The sequence below is a fragment of the Euleptes europaea genome, chromosome 13 (assembly GCF_029931775.1).
Source record: "Euleptes europaea isolate rEulEur1 chromosome 13, rEulEur1.hap1, whole genome shotgun sequence".
NCBI classification, from domain to species: Eukaryota; Metazoa; Chordata; class Lepidosauria; order Squamata; family Sphaerodactylidae; genus Euleptes; species Euleptes europaea.
In genome coordinates this window covers 44799022-44814923 of record NC_079324.1, presented here as the reverse complement: position 1 = coordinate 44814923, position 15902 = coordinate 44799022, and the positions used below count along the sequence as shown (strand labels likewise).

General features: G+C 49.8%; 1 protein-coding gene across 1 annotated transcript in view; it reads right to left on the bottom strand.

Moving 5' to 3' along the window:
* Window positions 1–2589: 2589 nt before the first annotated feature.
* The window catches only part of GAS2L1 (growth arrest specific 2 like 1), a 47386-nt gene continuing 34073 nt past the window's right edge, over window positions 2590–15902 (bottom strand). Inside the window, exons 3-5 of the mRNA XM_056859862.1 lie at window positions 12258–12354; window positions 9879–10263; window positions 2590–4261 (exon numbers count right to left, since the gene is read on the bottom strand). Of these exons, the coding sequence (XP_056715840.1) occupies window positions 2590–4261; window positions 9879–10263; window positions 12258–12354 (2154 nt within the window). The remainder of the gene's footprint in view (window positions 4262–9878; window positions 10264–12257; window positions 12355–15902) is intronic.

The window sequence follows — 15902 nt, the reverse complement described above, 5'->3', positions numbered from 1 at the left end:
CATGTACCACCTCTACAAGCGCACTCTACACAAATTCACTCAGAATGAAAGCAGCACTGTGATCTGTGTCAGCACAATTGCAAATAATGTGGGCAGCAAATGCCCTTTCAACCACTGGGTGGCATTGGAAAAGTGGAGGAGTAAACGGCTGCTCCCCCCACCCCCAAATAACCATCCTTGTTTTTTAAGAAGTGTGTGACTTCTCTTTCCCAGTATCCCACGCTGGGCTATTTGACTTATTTTTGATTAAAAAGACACAGATGCAAAGTCATGTAACTGGGGGGTGGGGGGTGCTTTCTTCATCTCTCAACTCCTTCAGTCCTTCTGCCTGTCTGCTCCATGGAAGGTAGTGGGGCTAGGGAACTGCTCTGCAATGTCTAACATTGGCTGGAGGCCACTCCTCCTGTGGGTCTGTCAGGGTTAAATCCTCCCTCCGCAATGCCAGCAGGGCAAGTGGCAGCAGCTGCCCCTCTGGAACCAGCAGTGGTTGCTCCGCAAAAGCCATCCGGGGGGGGGGGGACTGGAGATCCTTGTGCCCATCCCGGCTGAAATGCAGTTCATCAACATCTCTGTCCCACCTTTCCAAGACACGGGCAGCAGCAGACCCAGCAAGAGATTCTTCGCCCCACGAGCACAGAAACCTGCCTTATACTGAGTCAGGCCATTGGTCTATCAAGGTCAGTATTGTCTGCTCTGGCTGGCAGCAGACCTGGGTCACAGTATTTCACGTTGCCCTTTTTGACCCTTTCAACTGGAAATGATGGGGGCGAAGGGCTAGGGTTGAACCCGGGACCTTGTGCGCACAAAGCAAAGGCTTTACCACTGACCCACCAGCCTTTCCCCAAAGCTCCAGGCAAATGGCAGAGGGTGGTTATGATTTATACAATCACGGTGCGATTGTGTGAAACCAAGTTCCGGTTAAGGGCTAGCTATCACCACAGTGCAATGCCAAGTTCCAAAACGTGGACATAGATTAGAAGTCAGACCAGGCTGAACCTGGGGCCTTCTGCATGCGAAGCAGACATCCTACCATGGAGTCAAAGCTTCACCCCGAGACTGCCTGGCCCTCTTTAATCTCCTTCCTCCGTGCCATTTTCCCAAAAGAAGCAAAGGGGAAGTGATCACTACTGGGGAAATGGCAGAGGGAACCAGCCCTGATCCAAATCATCCCCCCCACACACACACACAAATACCTTTGGCTGCTTTTTACACACTGGGAGATCAATCATGGATCCCGTAATACAATGTGTAGTTTGTAGAGTTGTCAACCTCCAGGGTGATGGCTGGAGATCTCCCGCTATTACAACTGATCTCCAGAGATCAATTCCCCTGGAGGAAATGGCCACTTCGGCAATTGGGCTCTATGGCATTTAAGTCCCTCCCCTCTCCAAACCCCACCCTCCTCAGGGTCCGCCCCCAAAATCTCAAGGTATTTTCCAACCCGCAGCTAGCAACCCTAGTAGTTTGGCCATCAGAAAACACATCCTCCAGTTTCATCTGGCAAAATGCTAACTTGCCTAAGCAAATTACCTCGCAAACCAGTGACGCCCCCGCCCCCCGGGCACACAACCCCCCCTTTTCTGCAATAAAGGCACAGAGACAAACGGTTTGATTTGTCCATTTTTACTGTCTGGGTTTCAAGAGCTTGCAGGTCAGTTCAGTTAGCTACATTCGTGGGGTCGGACGGCGGGCGGGCGCTCTAGAGGGGGCGGCACTCATGACCGAGCACGACGTCTCCTTATTATTTATATATAAATATGCATAGATTATTAAAACACACCTACAGTACATTGAGGGTCAAGGGGATGCTAATGGCCCAGATTCCAGGAAGCCGAGAGGGTCCCGCCGAAGAGAAATTCATGTGCAAGACTTCAGCAGCCCCTCCCCCAACCTCCTCTCCAAAACACGCACCTTGTTAAAAATATAATCCGTTAAAAGAGAAGCTTCTTTTAAAAAAATAAAAGCCATCATCTTGCATACTGGGAAGTCACTCATCGCAGGCCCCCACCCCCATCCCACGCACACTTATTCCCCATTAATGAGCATTTTGGGGACTCTGTCACCCATGAGGCCAGGCAGTTGGCCCTTCTCCCAAGGGAGAGATATGGAGAGACCAGGTGAGCCTAGAGGTTTGGAGAGCCAAAGTGCTATTGATTTCGGAAGGCTAAAAGTGGAAGGGGAAGGAATTCAATAGTATTACTACAGGGAGATTTGCAAAGTATTGCAACAGTATTAGAAAGGGAGATCTCAAACCCCAGAGATTGGCAGGCTTTCTCTGGAGTTGCCTCCAGCCTCCCTCCGTGGATCCAGTGTTCACGGACTGCCCCCCCCCAAAAAAGCATTTCACAGAGAAGGAAATCAAAAAGCCATGCCGTCTTCCAGCCTCAGTTTTTTTTCCTTAAAAAAAAACGGAAGTACCACCTTCAGGATTTAAGCCACCTCCCCTCCCTCAACTTTTCGAAACAGCAGCAATATCAAGGTCACGAAGGAATGACGGCCAAGGCAGCAGCGGGCAAGGGACGAGCGGGGCAAAGGAAACAGCAGCAACAGGCAAGCCGGCCCAGGCCGCGCTCTCTTCCGGGGGGGCCCTTAGGCCCACGTGCCTTCATCGGCCACCCCCGACTCCGCTGGGCCACGGGCAGGCTCCACAAAGGAGGAGAACATGTTGTGGAAAGCCGCCCAGGTTTTGTGCTCGGCCTGGTGCTTGGAAGGGCTACCCTTGGGCGAGGCGCCCCCTGCTGGAGATTTGCTGGGCCCCACGGCCTTGTAGCTGAGGGGCGTGGGGATCTTGGTCGGCTTCTTGTCCAGCTGGGAGTCTGTGCGGGGCTTGATCTTGGGACGCAACTTGAGCTTATAGATGGAAGGCACGCGGTCGGGTTTCTTCAGGGTCGACTTCGGCCAGAGAACAACTTCCCCAGGGGGAGGAGATCCTGGAGACCCATTGAGAGGCCACGCCGGAGGCTCCTCGCCAAATTCGTGATGCAAAGACTCAGAGTCGGCGTCGGAGGCCGCCAGTTCCACGGTGCTCCACGGACTGCCTGCTCGCGGCTCGGGAAGTTCCACTCCTTCCTGAACCTCTTGCAGGCCCACGTAGTAGTTGCTTTCGTCGGAGGAACTCGACAAGGCCGGCTTCCGCCAACGCGTGGCTCGCTCCAGCGTCGCGGGAGAGTCCCAGAGGTTGGAGGTGTCAGCAGAGCCGTTGTGGAGGTCAGAGGGAGCCGCGCCCGCGTCAGAGGCCCAGGCCCTCTGGGAGGCGAGGTTCTTCTTGGGCTCGTCTTTGGACTCGGCCTGGAGGCCGTACTTGCTGAAGAAATTGAGGGAGGAAGACGAAGAGCTGGAGGAGCAGTAGGCGGAGTCGGCAGCTCCTTGGTCCGGGGTGGTCTGCAGGAGCCGAGGGCCGTCGCAGCCTCGGCCTAGAGGCTCCACCTGTTCTTGCTCCTCATCCTCCTGCTGGCCCATCAACTGGGAATTGGCCAGAAATTCCTCTTCCAGACGCCGGTAAAGCTGCTGCTCTTGGCTGGGGTCCAGGCGCAGCGGGGTCCGGAAGGTGCGGGCTACTTCCTCCAACTCTTGTCCTAAACTGTCTGGGGGCTGCTGGGCGTGAGAGGCCCCCCCGGACCGTGGCTCCCTCGAAGGGACTCGTGGCGCTGTCAAACATGGCTGCCGCTGCCTCTGGGACCCAGAATTTGAGGGAGGAGCCCGGGCTGAGGGGTCCGTAACTTTGGTGGTGGGAAGAGACCCCCTTCGGCTGGTGAGTGCTGGACTCCTGGAACCTGCAGGAACAAAGGGGCCCCTTGCTGGGCTCTTGGTCCTGGGGGTGACTCTGCCAGAGCTGCCCGCATTCTCCTTCGGGTCCTCGGACCGCACCCAAGAGTGCTGCCCGTCCTTCCCTCGGCTGATCAGGAGGACGGGTTCTCCGACAGGCCTCCCCTGGCTGCGGGCTCTGGGGCGAGGGCTCTGGGACACTGGCTTGCGAGGCCCATTCGGCAGCCGGGGACGGCTCCGATCTTCCGCCTCGGTCCTCCTGGCCCCCGGGGAAGGCCTTGGCATGCTGCCCCGCTCTCGCGAGTGGCTGCGGCTGTCTGGTAGCCTCTTGGGACTGGCATTGGCGTGCAGACCAGTTCCTTCCGAGACCCGTCTCCCGGGCTCCCTCCGAAGCGTCAGGCTGCCGTCTTCGTTACGTCTCCTGGGCAGACTGCCGCTCTGCACGGACGACGCTGAGGAATCACTGTCTCCAGAAAGCCGACGGACTCTAGGGGGCCTGGAGCAAAGGAAAAAAACAATTTGGGTTTTTTAACTTAATTTTGCACTGCTCGGCATTTCTCTGGGGCTCCTCTGAAGTGGCAAAAAGGCTTCCTTACAATCCTCCTGTACGGAAAGCCAGTACTGCAGTCCCCCACATTGCAATGCTGGGGGTGGGGGTGAGGCTGAGGCAGAGAGTGGCGAGTGATTTATTGAAAACATTAGCCGCCTTCTTCCTTGCAGAGCTCAAGGCTGCTTATAAACACAGATAAAATACATCAAATAAAATGCATTAAAAACATAAAGCCAACATTTAAAACCATTACTTATGACTGCTACTAAACTTAACTAAATGCACTCCTAAATAAAACCATCTTCACCTGCCTCCTAAAGATCAGAAGTGAGGGGGCCAGGCTCACTTCCCTGGGGAGGTTGTTCCATAACTGTGGGGCGGCCCCTGAAAAGGCCCTCTTTCATGTACCCAACAAACAAGCTTCTTTGATTGACAGGACAGTCAGGAGGGCCTCTTCTTGTGATTTTAATTCCTGGGCAGGAACATATGGGAGAAGACGCTCCTTCAGATGCCCCAGTCCCAAGCCATTAGAGTTTTAAAGGTCAAAGCTCAGGAGCAGATTGGTAGCCACTGTAATTGTGGTAATACTGGCGTCACATGCTCCTGATTGCTGGACCCGACCAGGAGTCTAGCTGCAGCATTCTTCACTAGCTGCAACCTCCGAACACTCTTCAAGGGCAGTCCCAAGTAGGGCACACTGCAATAGAGATTTCAAGCCAGACTGGATAGAAGGTATTTCTTCAGACCAGAAGTCACTCAAAACCATACTTGATTATGTAAAGTGGGTTGGATTTTCTAGATCTGTTCCCCTAGCAGAGGCATTTTCCTTTAGGGGAAGGCGCTTTCCAGCAGAGGAAGTGCCTCTGCTAGGGGAACAGATCTGGGGGAGACAACCCCAACCTACCCTCATTTCATGGAAGATCTGAATTTAGGACATCCTGGTTTCTAACTGCCCACCACAGCCAGTGTCCAATAATGCCCATTCTCACAACCAGCTGTTCCCAATCCAACCCTTCCCATTTTGGGGCCTCAGTGTTCAAAGTAATGTGCAATCCCTCCCTTGGAAGAACCTGGCAACTATGACTGTACATCAAGTGAGGCTGCCTCCTACACCCTATGAACAAAGGATGATTTGGTACAGTCAGATGCCAGAGACGCTTCTTTGAGAATGGGATTTGTCCTGCTGCCCGCCTACACTGTTTCCCATCACCACCAGAGGGCAATACCACAAAAGAAAAGAATGATGCACAGGTTTATTCTTTCGTGCCAACCCACCACCCCACCCCATCTGGACTCCCAGGCACACGAGGTGGGGGGGACAGTTTGGAACAGGACTATGGTGAGCAAGGAGAGGGAGTTTAGACCTCACTGTGTTGTTTTCCTGATCTGAAATGGCCCTTGGGAGCCAATGTTTGCTCACTTTGAGAAACACAACACATAGGACACGTGGACCAAATAGCAGCCCTTGGGGTGGTTTCTGTCGGGAAAATGGTACAGGGGGATATCTCCCAACACATGCTGTGCTCTTGATGTGGATTGTGCCACGCATGCTTGGGAACCACAGAACATCTTCTTGATCTGACCTAGGGAAAACATAATGCAAGTGAGATAACCATCTACAAGTACTTGAAGGGCTGCCATATAGAGGAGGGTGCCGAGTTGTTTTCTGTTACCCCAGAAGTTCGGGCCAGAACCAACGGGTTGAAATTAAATCAAAAGAGTTTCCATCTAGACATTAGGAAGAATTTTCTAACAGTTAGAGCGGTTCCTCAGAGGAACAGGCTTCCTCGGGAGGTGGTAAGCTCTCCTTCCCTGGAAGTTTTAAAGAAGAGGTTAGATGGCCATCTGTCAGCAATGCTGATTCTATGACCTTAAGCAGATGATGAGAGGGGGGGCATCTTGGCCATCTTCTGGGCATGGAATAGGGGTCACTGGAGGTTTAGGGGGAAGGTAGTTGTGAATTTCCTGCATTGTGCAGGGGGTTGGACTAGATGACCCTGGTGGTCCCTTCCACCTCTATGATCCTTGGTTACATTACAGTGTCACAGAATGCTGGAAAAATGTGTGTCTGTGTGTGTGTCAGAGAAAAGCTTCCTCAACAACTACAGGCCAAGATCAATATTTGAACCTGTGTTTCTCTCTCCCCATGTCCCGGTGTGGTGTCAATGCTTCCAGGTCACCTGCCTCTGCATTGCCCATGTTCTTTTGTACCAACAGCCTTTCCTACCCCTGGGTTAATACATCAACCCCACCCCCTGGGCCAGTCCAGTTATCATTCCCACTCCCCAAGGAACCCTGGGACCTGTTTTGCAAAAGCTGGGTGAGTCTGGGATTTTTGCTAAGTAATCCTTATCATCCTCAGCAAATCTGAAATGTCCAGGATTCTTGGGGAGAAGCATGACAAACTAAATTAAACTGGTATAAAATAAATGGAAAATTTGCAGTGTGGCTGTGCCCCTCGCCCAGGCAAACACCTCACAGTATGTTTGCCAGTAATATTTTTGTAGGTTTTTATACTCCGCTTTTCTCCATCTTAAGGACTCTCAAAGCAGCTTACAGTCAACGTTCCCTTCTTCTCCCTACAACAGGCACCTTGTGAGGTAGGTGGGGCTGACAGAGTTCAGAGAGAACTGTGACTGGCCCAAGGCCACCCAGCTGGCTCCATGTGGAGGAGTGGGGACTCAAACCCAGTTCTTCAGATTAGAGTCTGCCACTCTTAACTACTATACCACACTGGCTCTCTACATAATATATGACTGATACTCCACTTGCCTTCTGAAGCTGAAATGTTTGTAAACGTTCCATGCCATCCAAATAGCACATCTGGGCTGTGAAGACACTCTTCTTATAAACACTCTTCTTATAAACACTGCACTGAGGCAGATTTGGGGAGGGAGAGGAGGAAAGGCTTGGAGAGAGTGCCTTCATATTTGGAAGTTGTGTTGAACACATGAAGCTGCCTTATACTGAATCATTCAGACCCATGATCCATCAAAGTCAGTATTGTCCATTCAGACCAGCAGCGGCTCTCCAGGGTCTCAGGCAGGGGTCTTTCACATCACCTACTTGCCTGGTCTCTTTAACTGGTAATGCCGGGGATTGAACCTGGGACCTTCTGCATGCCAAGCAGATGCTCTACCACTTAGCCACAGCCCCTCTGGTCTGACTTGCATCTTCAACCTTTTTAGTAGCCTAGTCTCACAACTGGTCTTGCTTCTGTAATCTTTACATATGCTGAAGCACTTCTCTCTTTTTTTTTGCTTCTCTTAGCTCTGCACCTTCACTTCCAACCTGAAAGGTGTTGGGGCTCAAATATGCCTGGAAATCTCACCTCCTGACTTGCAAGGATTTACTCTTAATCCCAAACAACTCATTGCAAATACTCAGGAGCGGGAGGCACTCTGCACATGCTCACAGGCATCTGCTCCTTTTTATTTACATGTTTCAAATGAGGTCCAGGCTGTATGTTGCAACAAAATAATATAAGAAAATTCTGCGCTTGGGCAGTACTAATTCGGCAATGAGAAAAACTGGATTCTTCAGGCTGGGCAGATTTCTACAATTTCTCTGACTTTGCATAACTAACATGTTTTGCTAGGCAAAAAGAACAGAAGAGAATTGTTCCCACCTCCATCAACTAGAAACCTTTTCCAGCCACCCTTTCTGATATTTCAGCTCACACTTGTGTGTCTTCACGTCACAAAAACTAAAAACTTTTCCATAGTCTTCCCCCCCACTCCGCAAAACTGAATTTTGCATCTAGTACCAGTGGAAGCCCAGCATACATTAAGCCACTGCCAAGGGCTGATGGGGGCCCTGCCTTGGTGTGCATGGGTGTGCATACCAAGGCACATCCTTTTTGGCACTGAGATATGAATGTAACTAGGCAGTCAGATAAACATTGTATGCACATTTTGAAGCTATGCGGGAAAGCAGGAAACAGGAGGGCTGATATTAGTCAAAAGGCAACAGCTGATAACAGAAACTGACCCATGAGTTTCCGGAAAAGCAGATTTGGTCCCAGCACTGACCAAGAGTTACTCACGCACCCGGCAAACGCAGTTTCTCTAAACATCATCTCATGCCCTCATTAGACATCCTTCCCTCCCCAGCTCTTCTCCTCTAAACACAGAAACCGAGGTTCCTCAACAGGAGCACAGCATCCTCTGAGGAAAAGGTACGCTTTGCTGAAGATGCAAATGGGTGCCAGGAAACCCATCTGTTGGGCACCTCAGCACCCATGAGCATCATGCCGGGATCACTCACTAGCTGAAGAAAACTGAATATTACTTGGCCTCGTGGACTGACAGCCTGACTCGGAAGAAGGCAGCATTAATAAATAAACATAGTTTTAAAAGTACGGTTCTAGTCCGCATGAAGAAGAGTTGGTTTTTTATATGCCAACTTTCTCTACCACTTAAGGAAGAATCAAACCAGCTTACAATCACCTTCCCCTCCCCTCCCCCCAATAGACACCCTGTGAGGTAGGTGGGGCTGAGAGAGCTGTGACTGGCCCAAGGTCACCCAGCTGGCTTCATGTGGAGGAGTGGGGAAACCAACTGGGTTCACCAGATTAGAGTCCATATGGTTATGAAGATAGGCTTGAAAACCAATAATGGTGCCCATCAAAATATGTGGAAATATACAGAAGGTATACAGAATGCAGCCTTGTAGGATTTGGGTTACTATGGCATGGAATCTGGATGATTTGTTTTTCTTAGCACCAATACAAGTAAGGTCATTTGTATGAATCGTTCCCCTGTAAGTAGACGGCTAAGCTAGACCTTTTCTCCTGAGGTACGAGTGGCTGTAGCTCAGTGGCAGAGCATCTGCTTGGCACGCAGAAGGTCCCAGGTTCAACCCCCAGCATCTCCAGTTAAAAGGATTGGCTGGGATCTTTTTGCTGGGTCATGATGCATACCTATTCTCTCCAGGATCAGAGGAGCATGCCTGTTATCTTGGGTGCTGTGGAACACAGGCAGGATGGTGCTGCTGCAGTCGTCTTGTTTGGGGGCTTCCTAGAGGCACCTGGTTGGCCACTGTGTAAGCAGACTGCTGGACTTGATGGGCCTTGGTCTGATCCAGCAGGGCTTCTTATGTTCTTTTGCACGAGACCCTGGAAAGCCTCTGTCAGTCAGAGCAGAAATACTGACCTTGATGGGCCAAGGGTCTGATTCCATGAAAGGCAGCTTCATCTCTGTTCATGTGAGGCACTCAGTTTTTATCTGCAGGGAGGTTTTACATAGGGGAGCATTAAGAATATGACCTCCCTGCCAGCAGCCTGAAATTGTATAGTCCAGGGTACATGAAATCTCACGGCAGAATTAGAATTTGTGTGTCATTAAAGTGACCCCAAGACTCCTGCTTGTTTTCACAACAAATGTGTTTAGCCAATAAGGGGCACATTGTCAACCGTGCCAGATTCAGCGACAGCCAAAGGAGATACCGCCTCAGGTGAAACCTCTTTGGCCCAAAACTGCAAACGCCATCAGAGCCAGCCACCTGATCCCCTGACCCAGAACTACCAATCAGCGAGCAGCAAACCTTTCTTGGCCCAGCTTACCTCAGGGTGTTGGAGCCGTGAGGGTCACAGTTGTCCCGGTGGGTCTGGGCTGCGGACCCCCTTGAGGGGCTGGCAGAGCTCCGGGCAGACGCCCCAGACCTCATGGGTATCCCGTTGGGCCTCACGGCGGATGCAGCACCGGGCACCTGCCTCGGAGCAGCGGACTCTCCAGTTCCTTTAGCCCCCGGGTAGCCTGGACGGTTCGCCTTGGCTTGATTTGCGTCCCCGGTGCGCTTATCACCCGCGCGGATGGGTTCGGAGGACTTGTGCAGGCTCATAGCTTCAGCCCGGCGCTGGGTGCTGGGGCTGGCGGCTTGGGGGCTGCCTGGGGTGGCCATCTTTTGTGGGGAGAAAGCAAGTCCTCGTGACTGCGTCAGGCGGTGGGCTGCAAAAACAGGAGGCCCAAAGCATGTGAGCTGGTTGAAGAGGAGAGTTCAGAGAAAGGAGGCCAAGCACAGCACAACAGTGTTCGATCTCTTAGGGAAGGTTCGCAGTAAAGAGCCTGCTTACAGTTGCGACTCCAACTCCAGGCTTGAAAATAGCCACCTGCTTGATCACCTGTGGCGAGTAAAAAATCATTGCCAGGTGACCAAGCAAGCATACTGTTTCTTATTGGCCAGAAATGACTAACAGAATGAGGTGTGAGTAGCTGGGCTAGGAAACCTTCCTATGGGCCAGTCACTTTAATTGCAAGGCTGGCTGGCCTCCCATATCCCAATCTGGCCACAGGCCTCAGGGATGCTCAGACACAAAAGCACTGAAGAGTGAAAAGGAACCACAACTGCCTTACGGTTATCATTTCGCACACAACACTGTCTCACATAACTCAGCTTTTATGTTGCACCTCCCTGGAGACATGCAAACTGTCTCTGCACTAGGGTCTTGCCCCATGTCATGGGGTAGGAGAAGATGGATGCTTACTTGGCTGAACACTGCATTGCCTAAATGGCACGACAGCCCATGGGACTCTAAGAAACACACTTAGATAAAAGGTAAAGGTAGTCCCCTGTGCAAGCACCGGGTCATTATTGACCCATGGAGTGACATCACATCATAACGTTTATTAGGCAGACTATGTTTATGGGGTGGTTTGCCAGTGCCTTCCCCAGTCATCTACACTTTACCCCCCAGCAAACGGGTACTCATTTTACCAACCTTAAAAGGATGGAAGGCTGAGTCAACCTGGAGCCAACTACCTGAAACTGACTTCCACCGGGATGAGCAGAGCTTTGACTGCAATACTGCAGCTTACCACTCTGCGCCATGGGGCTCAGTTACACCCTTTGGAGCAGTGGTTCCCAACCTTTTTTTGACCAGGGACCACTAGGACTTTTTTGTTCGGTGCAGGGACCCCAAGGTTCAAAATAATAATTCATAGAATTTGAAAATAAACTTTAATCATAACTGTTAGTTAAACATTAAACAGAATAATATTTGAATATATATATTTTATAATAGAGAACTTTTAATTGAAAATATTAATTTATTATGGGTTTATAACTTTGTTTCGCGGACCTTAATTTAGTTCTCGCGGACCCCTGGGGGTCCACGGACCCCTGGTTGGGAACCAGTGCTTTGGAGGGATCCAATATTTCCATGAGCCACAAGAAGACACCACAGCAATGTTCCAAATCACTACTACCCATTTGATTATGTAGCGACTGTTTCCATGGTTTCATGCGCCCCACTTCCCACAACAGAAAATTCTAGAGGATTGGTTTCCTAGAAAGGGAGGAGTTACTGGAGACTCAAAATACAAATAGGGGGTCAGAGGGAAACGGTCATGCTCATAACACAGTTTTAGATCCATCAGACTCTGTTTTCCCCCAGAGCAAAAAGCATGCCCTTGTAACCTCCCAGTCTATTCCCCAAACCTCCCTCTCCATTACTGGGTACAATCCAGTTCCCTGTTTTGCAACAGGCAGAACACTGGCCTCAGCCCCACTCTGGTCGGCAGCTAGAAGCCACCAGCCATCAACACTCGCCAAAGAACCATCTCCCAGCCAGCCATGCCCCTTGAGGAAACCCTTTAGCTGTCAGCTGAATTGTTAGCTAAACCAAAGACAAGCAACGCCTCTGCTCAGTGATCTGTTCCCAGAGGCCTCACTGTCGCCAAAAGCTGAAATGGAAGACCTCCTATAAAAGCAAGGACATATGCTTGCTGCTATCTAAAGGCCATGGTGCAAGCTGCTAGACCTCAATGAAAGGTGGCACCTTTACTCCACTGGCCCCCAACTCCGCAAGGTTGCACTGGCATCTGACAAAGCCACGGGAACAAGAGGCACAAGGGAGGGGGCACAGCTGCAAAAGCCCCGGGGCGCTCCAGAAACGCAACATAAACACCCCACCGGCAGAGAGGTCCCAAGCCTACATACTCACAGAGAGAATTACATCGACACGGATCGTGTTTGTCTAGGTAGTGCTCCAACGTGTCCCAGCCGCCACCGACACGTACCATTACATGGCTCCTCAGCACCTGTGCAGGCAACCGAAGAAACAAACCTCACATCATGCATGCCACTTGTTGGCTTAGGAAGGAGGGCAGGGTTTTCAGAGTTAACAGGAATTGGAGGAGCAGGGCATGCTGGGTGGAAAGAAGAGGGGCCTAGTGATTCAGCTGGACTCAGTCATCCACCCTGGCCAAAGGTTTGGGTCCCACCCCCACTGGGGACCTCCCTGGGGCTGTGCATATGCTATGATTCTGCAAGAAAAAACTGCAGAAAGCAGTCTTGGGGATGGAATTCAGTTTCCTAAAAATCTCCACTTAAAAAAAAACAAAAAACAAGTCTTTGGCCCTTAGGATCTCAAAGATATACTCCAGTGCATGTAGGCGCAGCTGTGAAATCTCATAGGTCAGAAGAACTGCTGAGAGATATTTCCAGTGGTGGGGCTTCAATGCCTTTTGCTGTCTCCTGAGCAGAATCAGAATTAAATTATTAAAAATAGTAAACAAAAACAAAAAACAGAGCAGAATAAAAAAGTATAGAGAACCAGGGAGAATAATGCAAATAGGATCAATTGTGCACGTTTATACAAGTTGCAGAATTAAGCTTTTTGCAGAATTCAAGTTACTTGGCACAGAATATAGATCACATAATACATGCAGCCCTGACCTAACTTACTCACATCACAGGGCTGTTGTAAAGACAAAATAGGATGCAACGCTGAGCTACTTGGTGTAAGGTGGGATACACGTTGTAATAACAACAACATTGTGATGATAACAATAATGAATTGTCAAGGCTTGGAAAGATCAGGAAGGGAAAAAGAGAGAAGGGAAAGCATTGGCCAGAGATTAGAACTGAGAACTTCACCTGAGCCAGGGCTCACTAGAGCCAAGACCCAGAATATCTTTGCCAAAGTAAATCCCAGATTATATAAGCTGTCTTGATAAAGAGGAATTGCTAACTCCTGATAAAAAATATACTGGGGCCACACACATGCCATGATTCTGTGCATCTATATAAAAGCCTCGGGATTTGATACTGGCCAGCTTCCTGAGAATCAAAGATTTCAATTAAAACAAGCAAGAAATGCTTGTGAACCAGCGGGCAATGCCCTGAGAGATCTCAGGAGGCAGAGAAGATGCTGGGTGAGATTTCCATTGGCGGTGGCTTACTTCCTCCCCTCTCAACAGATAAAGATACTTAAGAATAATAGTCAAACCTGTCCCTTCCTCTCTTTGCTTTCTATTGGACCGGAAACGGACAGTTTGGCAGAAGAACTTCTCTGCTCAAGCTTCTCCTACCCTTGAAACAGTCTCTGCAGAAGTCTGTTTCTCCAGCTACCACACAGCCATGAATAGCCAGCCCAGCCATCAGCTGGCTTGGGCAATGCTGCTGGATGGTAATTTTTAGCCCTGGACATTTTCCATCTCAAGTGCCAAACCGTTTGCACTTTTAAAGCAAATGGGGCTTTAGAAGAGTTGGTTTTTATATGCTGACTTTCTCTACCACTTAAGGCAGAATCAACCCAGCTTACAATCACCTTCCCTCTCCCTCCCCACAACAGACACCCTGTGAGGTAGGTGGGGCTGAGAGAGCTCTATCAGAGCTGTGACTTGCCCAAGGTCACCCAGCTGGCTTTGTGTGTAGGAGCAGGGAAACAAATCCAGTTCACCAGATTAGCCTCCGCCGCTCATGTGGAGGAGCGGGGAATCAAACCCGGTTCTCCAGATCAGAGTCCACTGCTCCAAACCACAGTTTTTAACCACGACACCACGCTGGCTCTCTTTTAAGGGGGATTTCATGGAGGAGTTGTCCATCAATAGCTACTAGCCATGATGACTAAAGGGAACCTCCAGCTATTAGCCATGATGACTAAAGGGAACCTCCATTTTCACAGGCAATCGGTCTGAATTCAAGTTCTAGGAGGCAGCAGCAGGGAAAGGCCATGGCCTCTATGCCCCTGTTAGTTGGCCTTCCGGGACAAATGGTAGACCACTCTGTGAACCAGGATGCTGGAACAGAATGACCCCTGGCCTGATCCAGCCGAGCTCTTCTTAAGCTCTAACGTTTGGAGACGTTCTAACCTTCCCATCTCAGATATGCAAGACACTCTGATCTCACAGTTTAAAACAAACAAACCAACCCTCAGAAAGTAGGGGGAATGGGGAGAGGAAGCAATTGCAGCCAAGCAATAAAAATATGCAATCGAGAAATTCTACATCATGTGGAATCCCTTGTGACAGAGGTTTAAAAAAAAAAAAAAAGCTCTGATCTAAAAATAAAAAACAGTATGATAGATTTCAAGTTACAAAACAGGCAGCTTTAGAATGTAATCCAGAAATTCCATCAATCTAAAGCCAGCACACAGCCTCAGCTGGCGAGGGGTAGCACTGGGAGCTTCTAATTTGATGGTATTTTAGTATTATTTTAAAATAGAGACTGCAGAGTGTTTCGTCACTGAAAGTGGCATTTTCTCAAGGAGAACCTGTGCACAGTCTTCTAAGTCCCACCCTCTAGGAAGGGGCCATAGCTTAGTGGGACAGAATCTGCTTTCTGTTCAGAATGTCCTAGGTTCAATCCCTGCCACCACCAGTTAAAAAGATCAGGTAGTAGGTGATGTGAAAGACCTCAGCCTGAGACCCTGGAGAGCCACTCCCAGTCAGAGTAAACTTTGATAGACTAAGGGTCTCATCCAGTATAAGGTAGCTTCGTGTGTGTTCAGCCTTCCTGCCTAAGTTTATGAGAAACACACTGCCAAAAACCTAATTGAAATGAACATAGATGAACCTGCCTTATAGGGAGCCAAACTGCTGGCCCCTCTAGATCGGTATTGTCTACTCTTCTTAGCTCTCCAAGGTCCCAGAAACAGAAAGTCTTTCCCCAACATCTGCAACTTGAAATCCTTTCAGTAGATACACAAGAGATTAAACATGGGACTTTCTGCATGCAAAACAGACTCAGCCTCAGCTCTTCTTCATAGGCCAGTTTCAGATTTTGCTTTACAAATAATATAATTGCACAATAAATGAGGCTTTGCACTTAGCTAGATCTTCCTGGGTGCTTCACATATAGAATCTCAACAATCCCTCCAACAGCCTCGGAAAATGGGCCAGTAGCATTCTCTTTAGACTGCAGGGAAGCACAGTGACTTGCCTATGACTACCTAGCAAGTCACAGCCGACATGAGATTTGCACGGGCTGAAGCCCTTAGCCAGTAAACAACCAGTGGCTCACAGCAAATCATGCATCCAAAATTTGCACATTAAGTGCATGTTTGTGCATTTCTCCTAATTTGCAAAATTATATTCCAGATTTTCCATTTGAAGAATTCGAGGCTTTGTGCTACCAGGGCCTCTGCAGACATGTTGCTGCCTCGGCTGGGCTACCCACAGCTCCCCTGCTTCCTTTAATCAACCCAGGGCCTACGCTGTCTCCTACACTGCACAGAGCAGCTGATCTTCAAAACAGGGGAAGTACAGCCCACTGGAGAAGTGAGAGGAACACATTTGCACACAGAGCGTCTATGGGGAGTTTCCACTTCTGCAGCCCATTTCTCAGCTTGAACTCCAGGACTAAG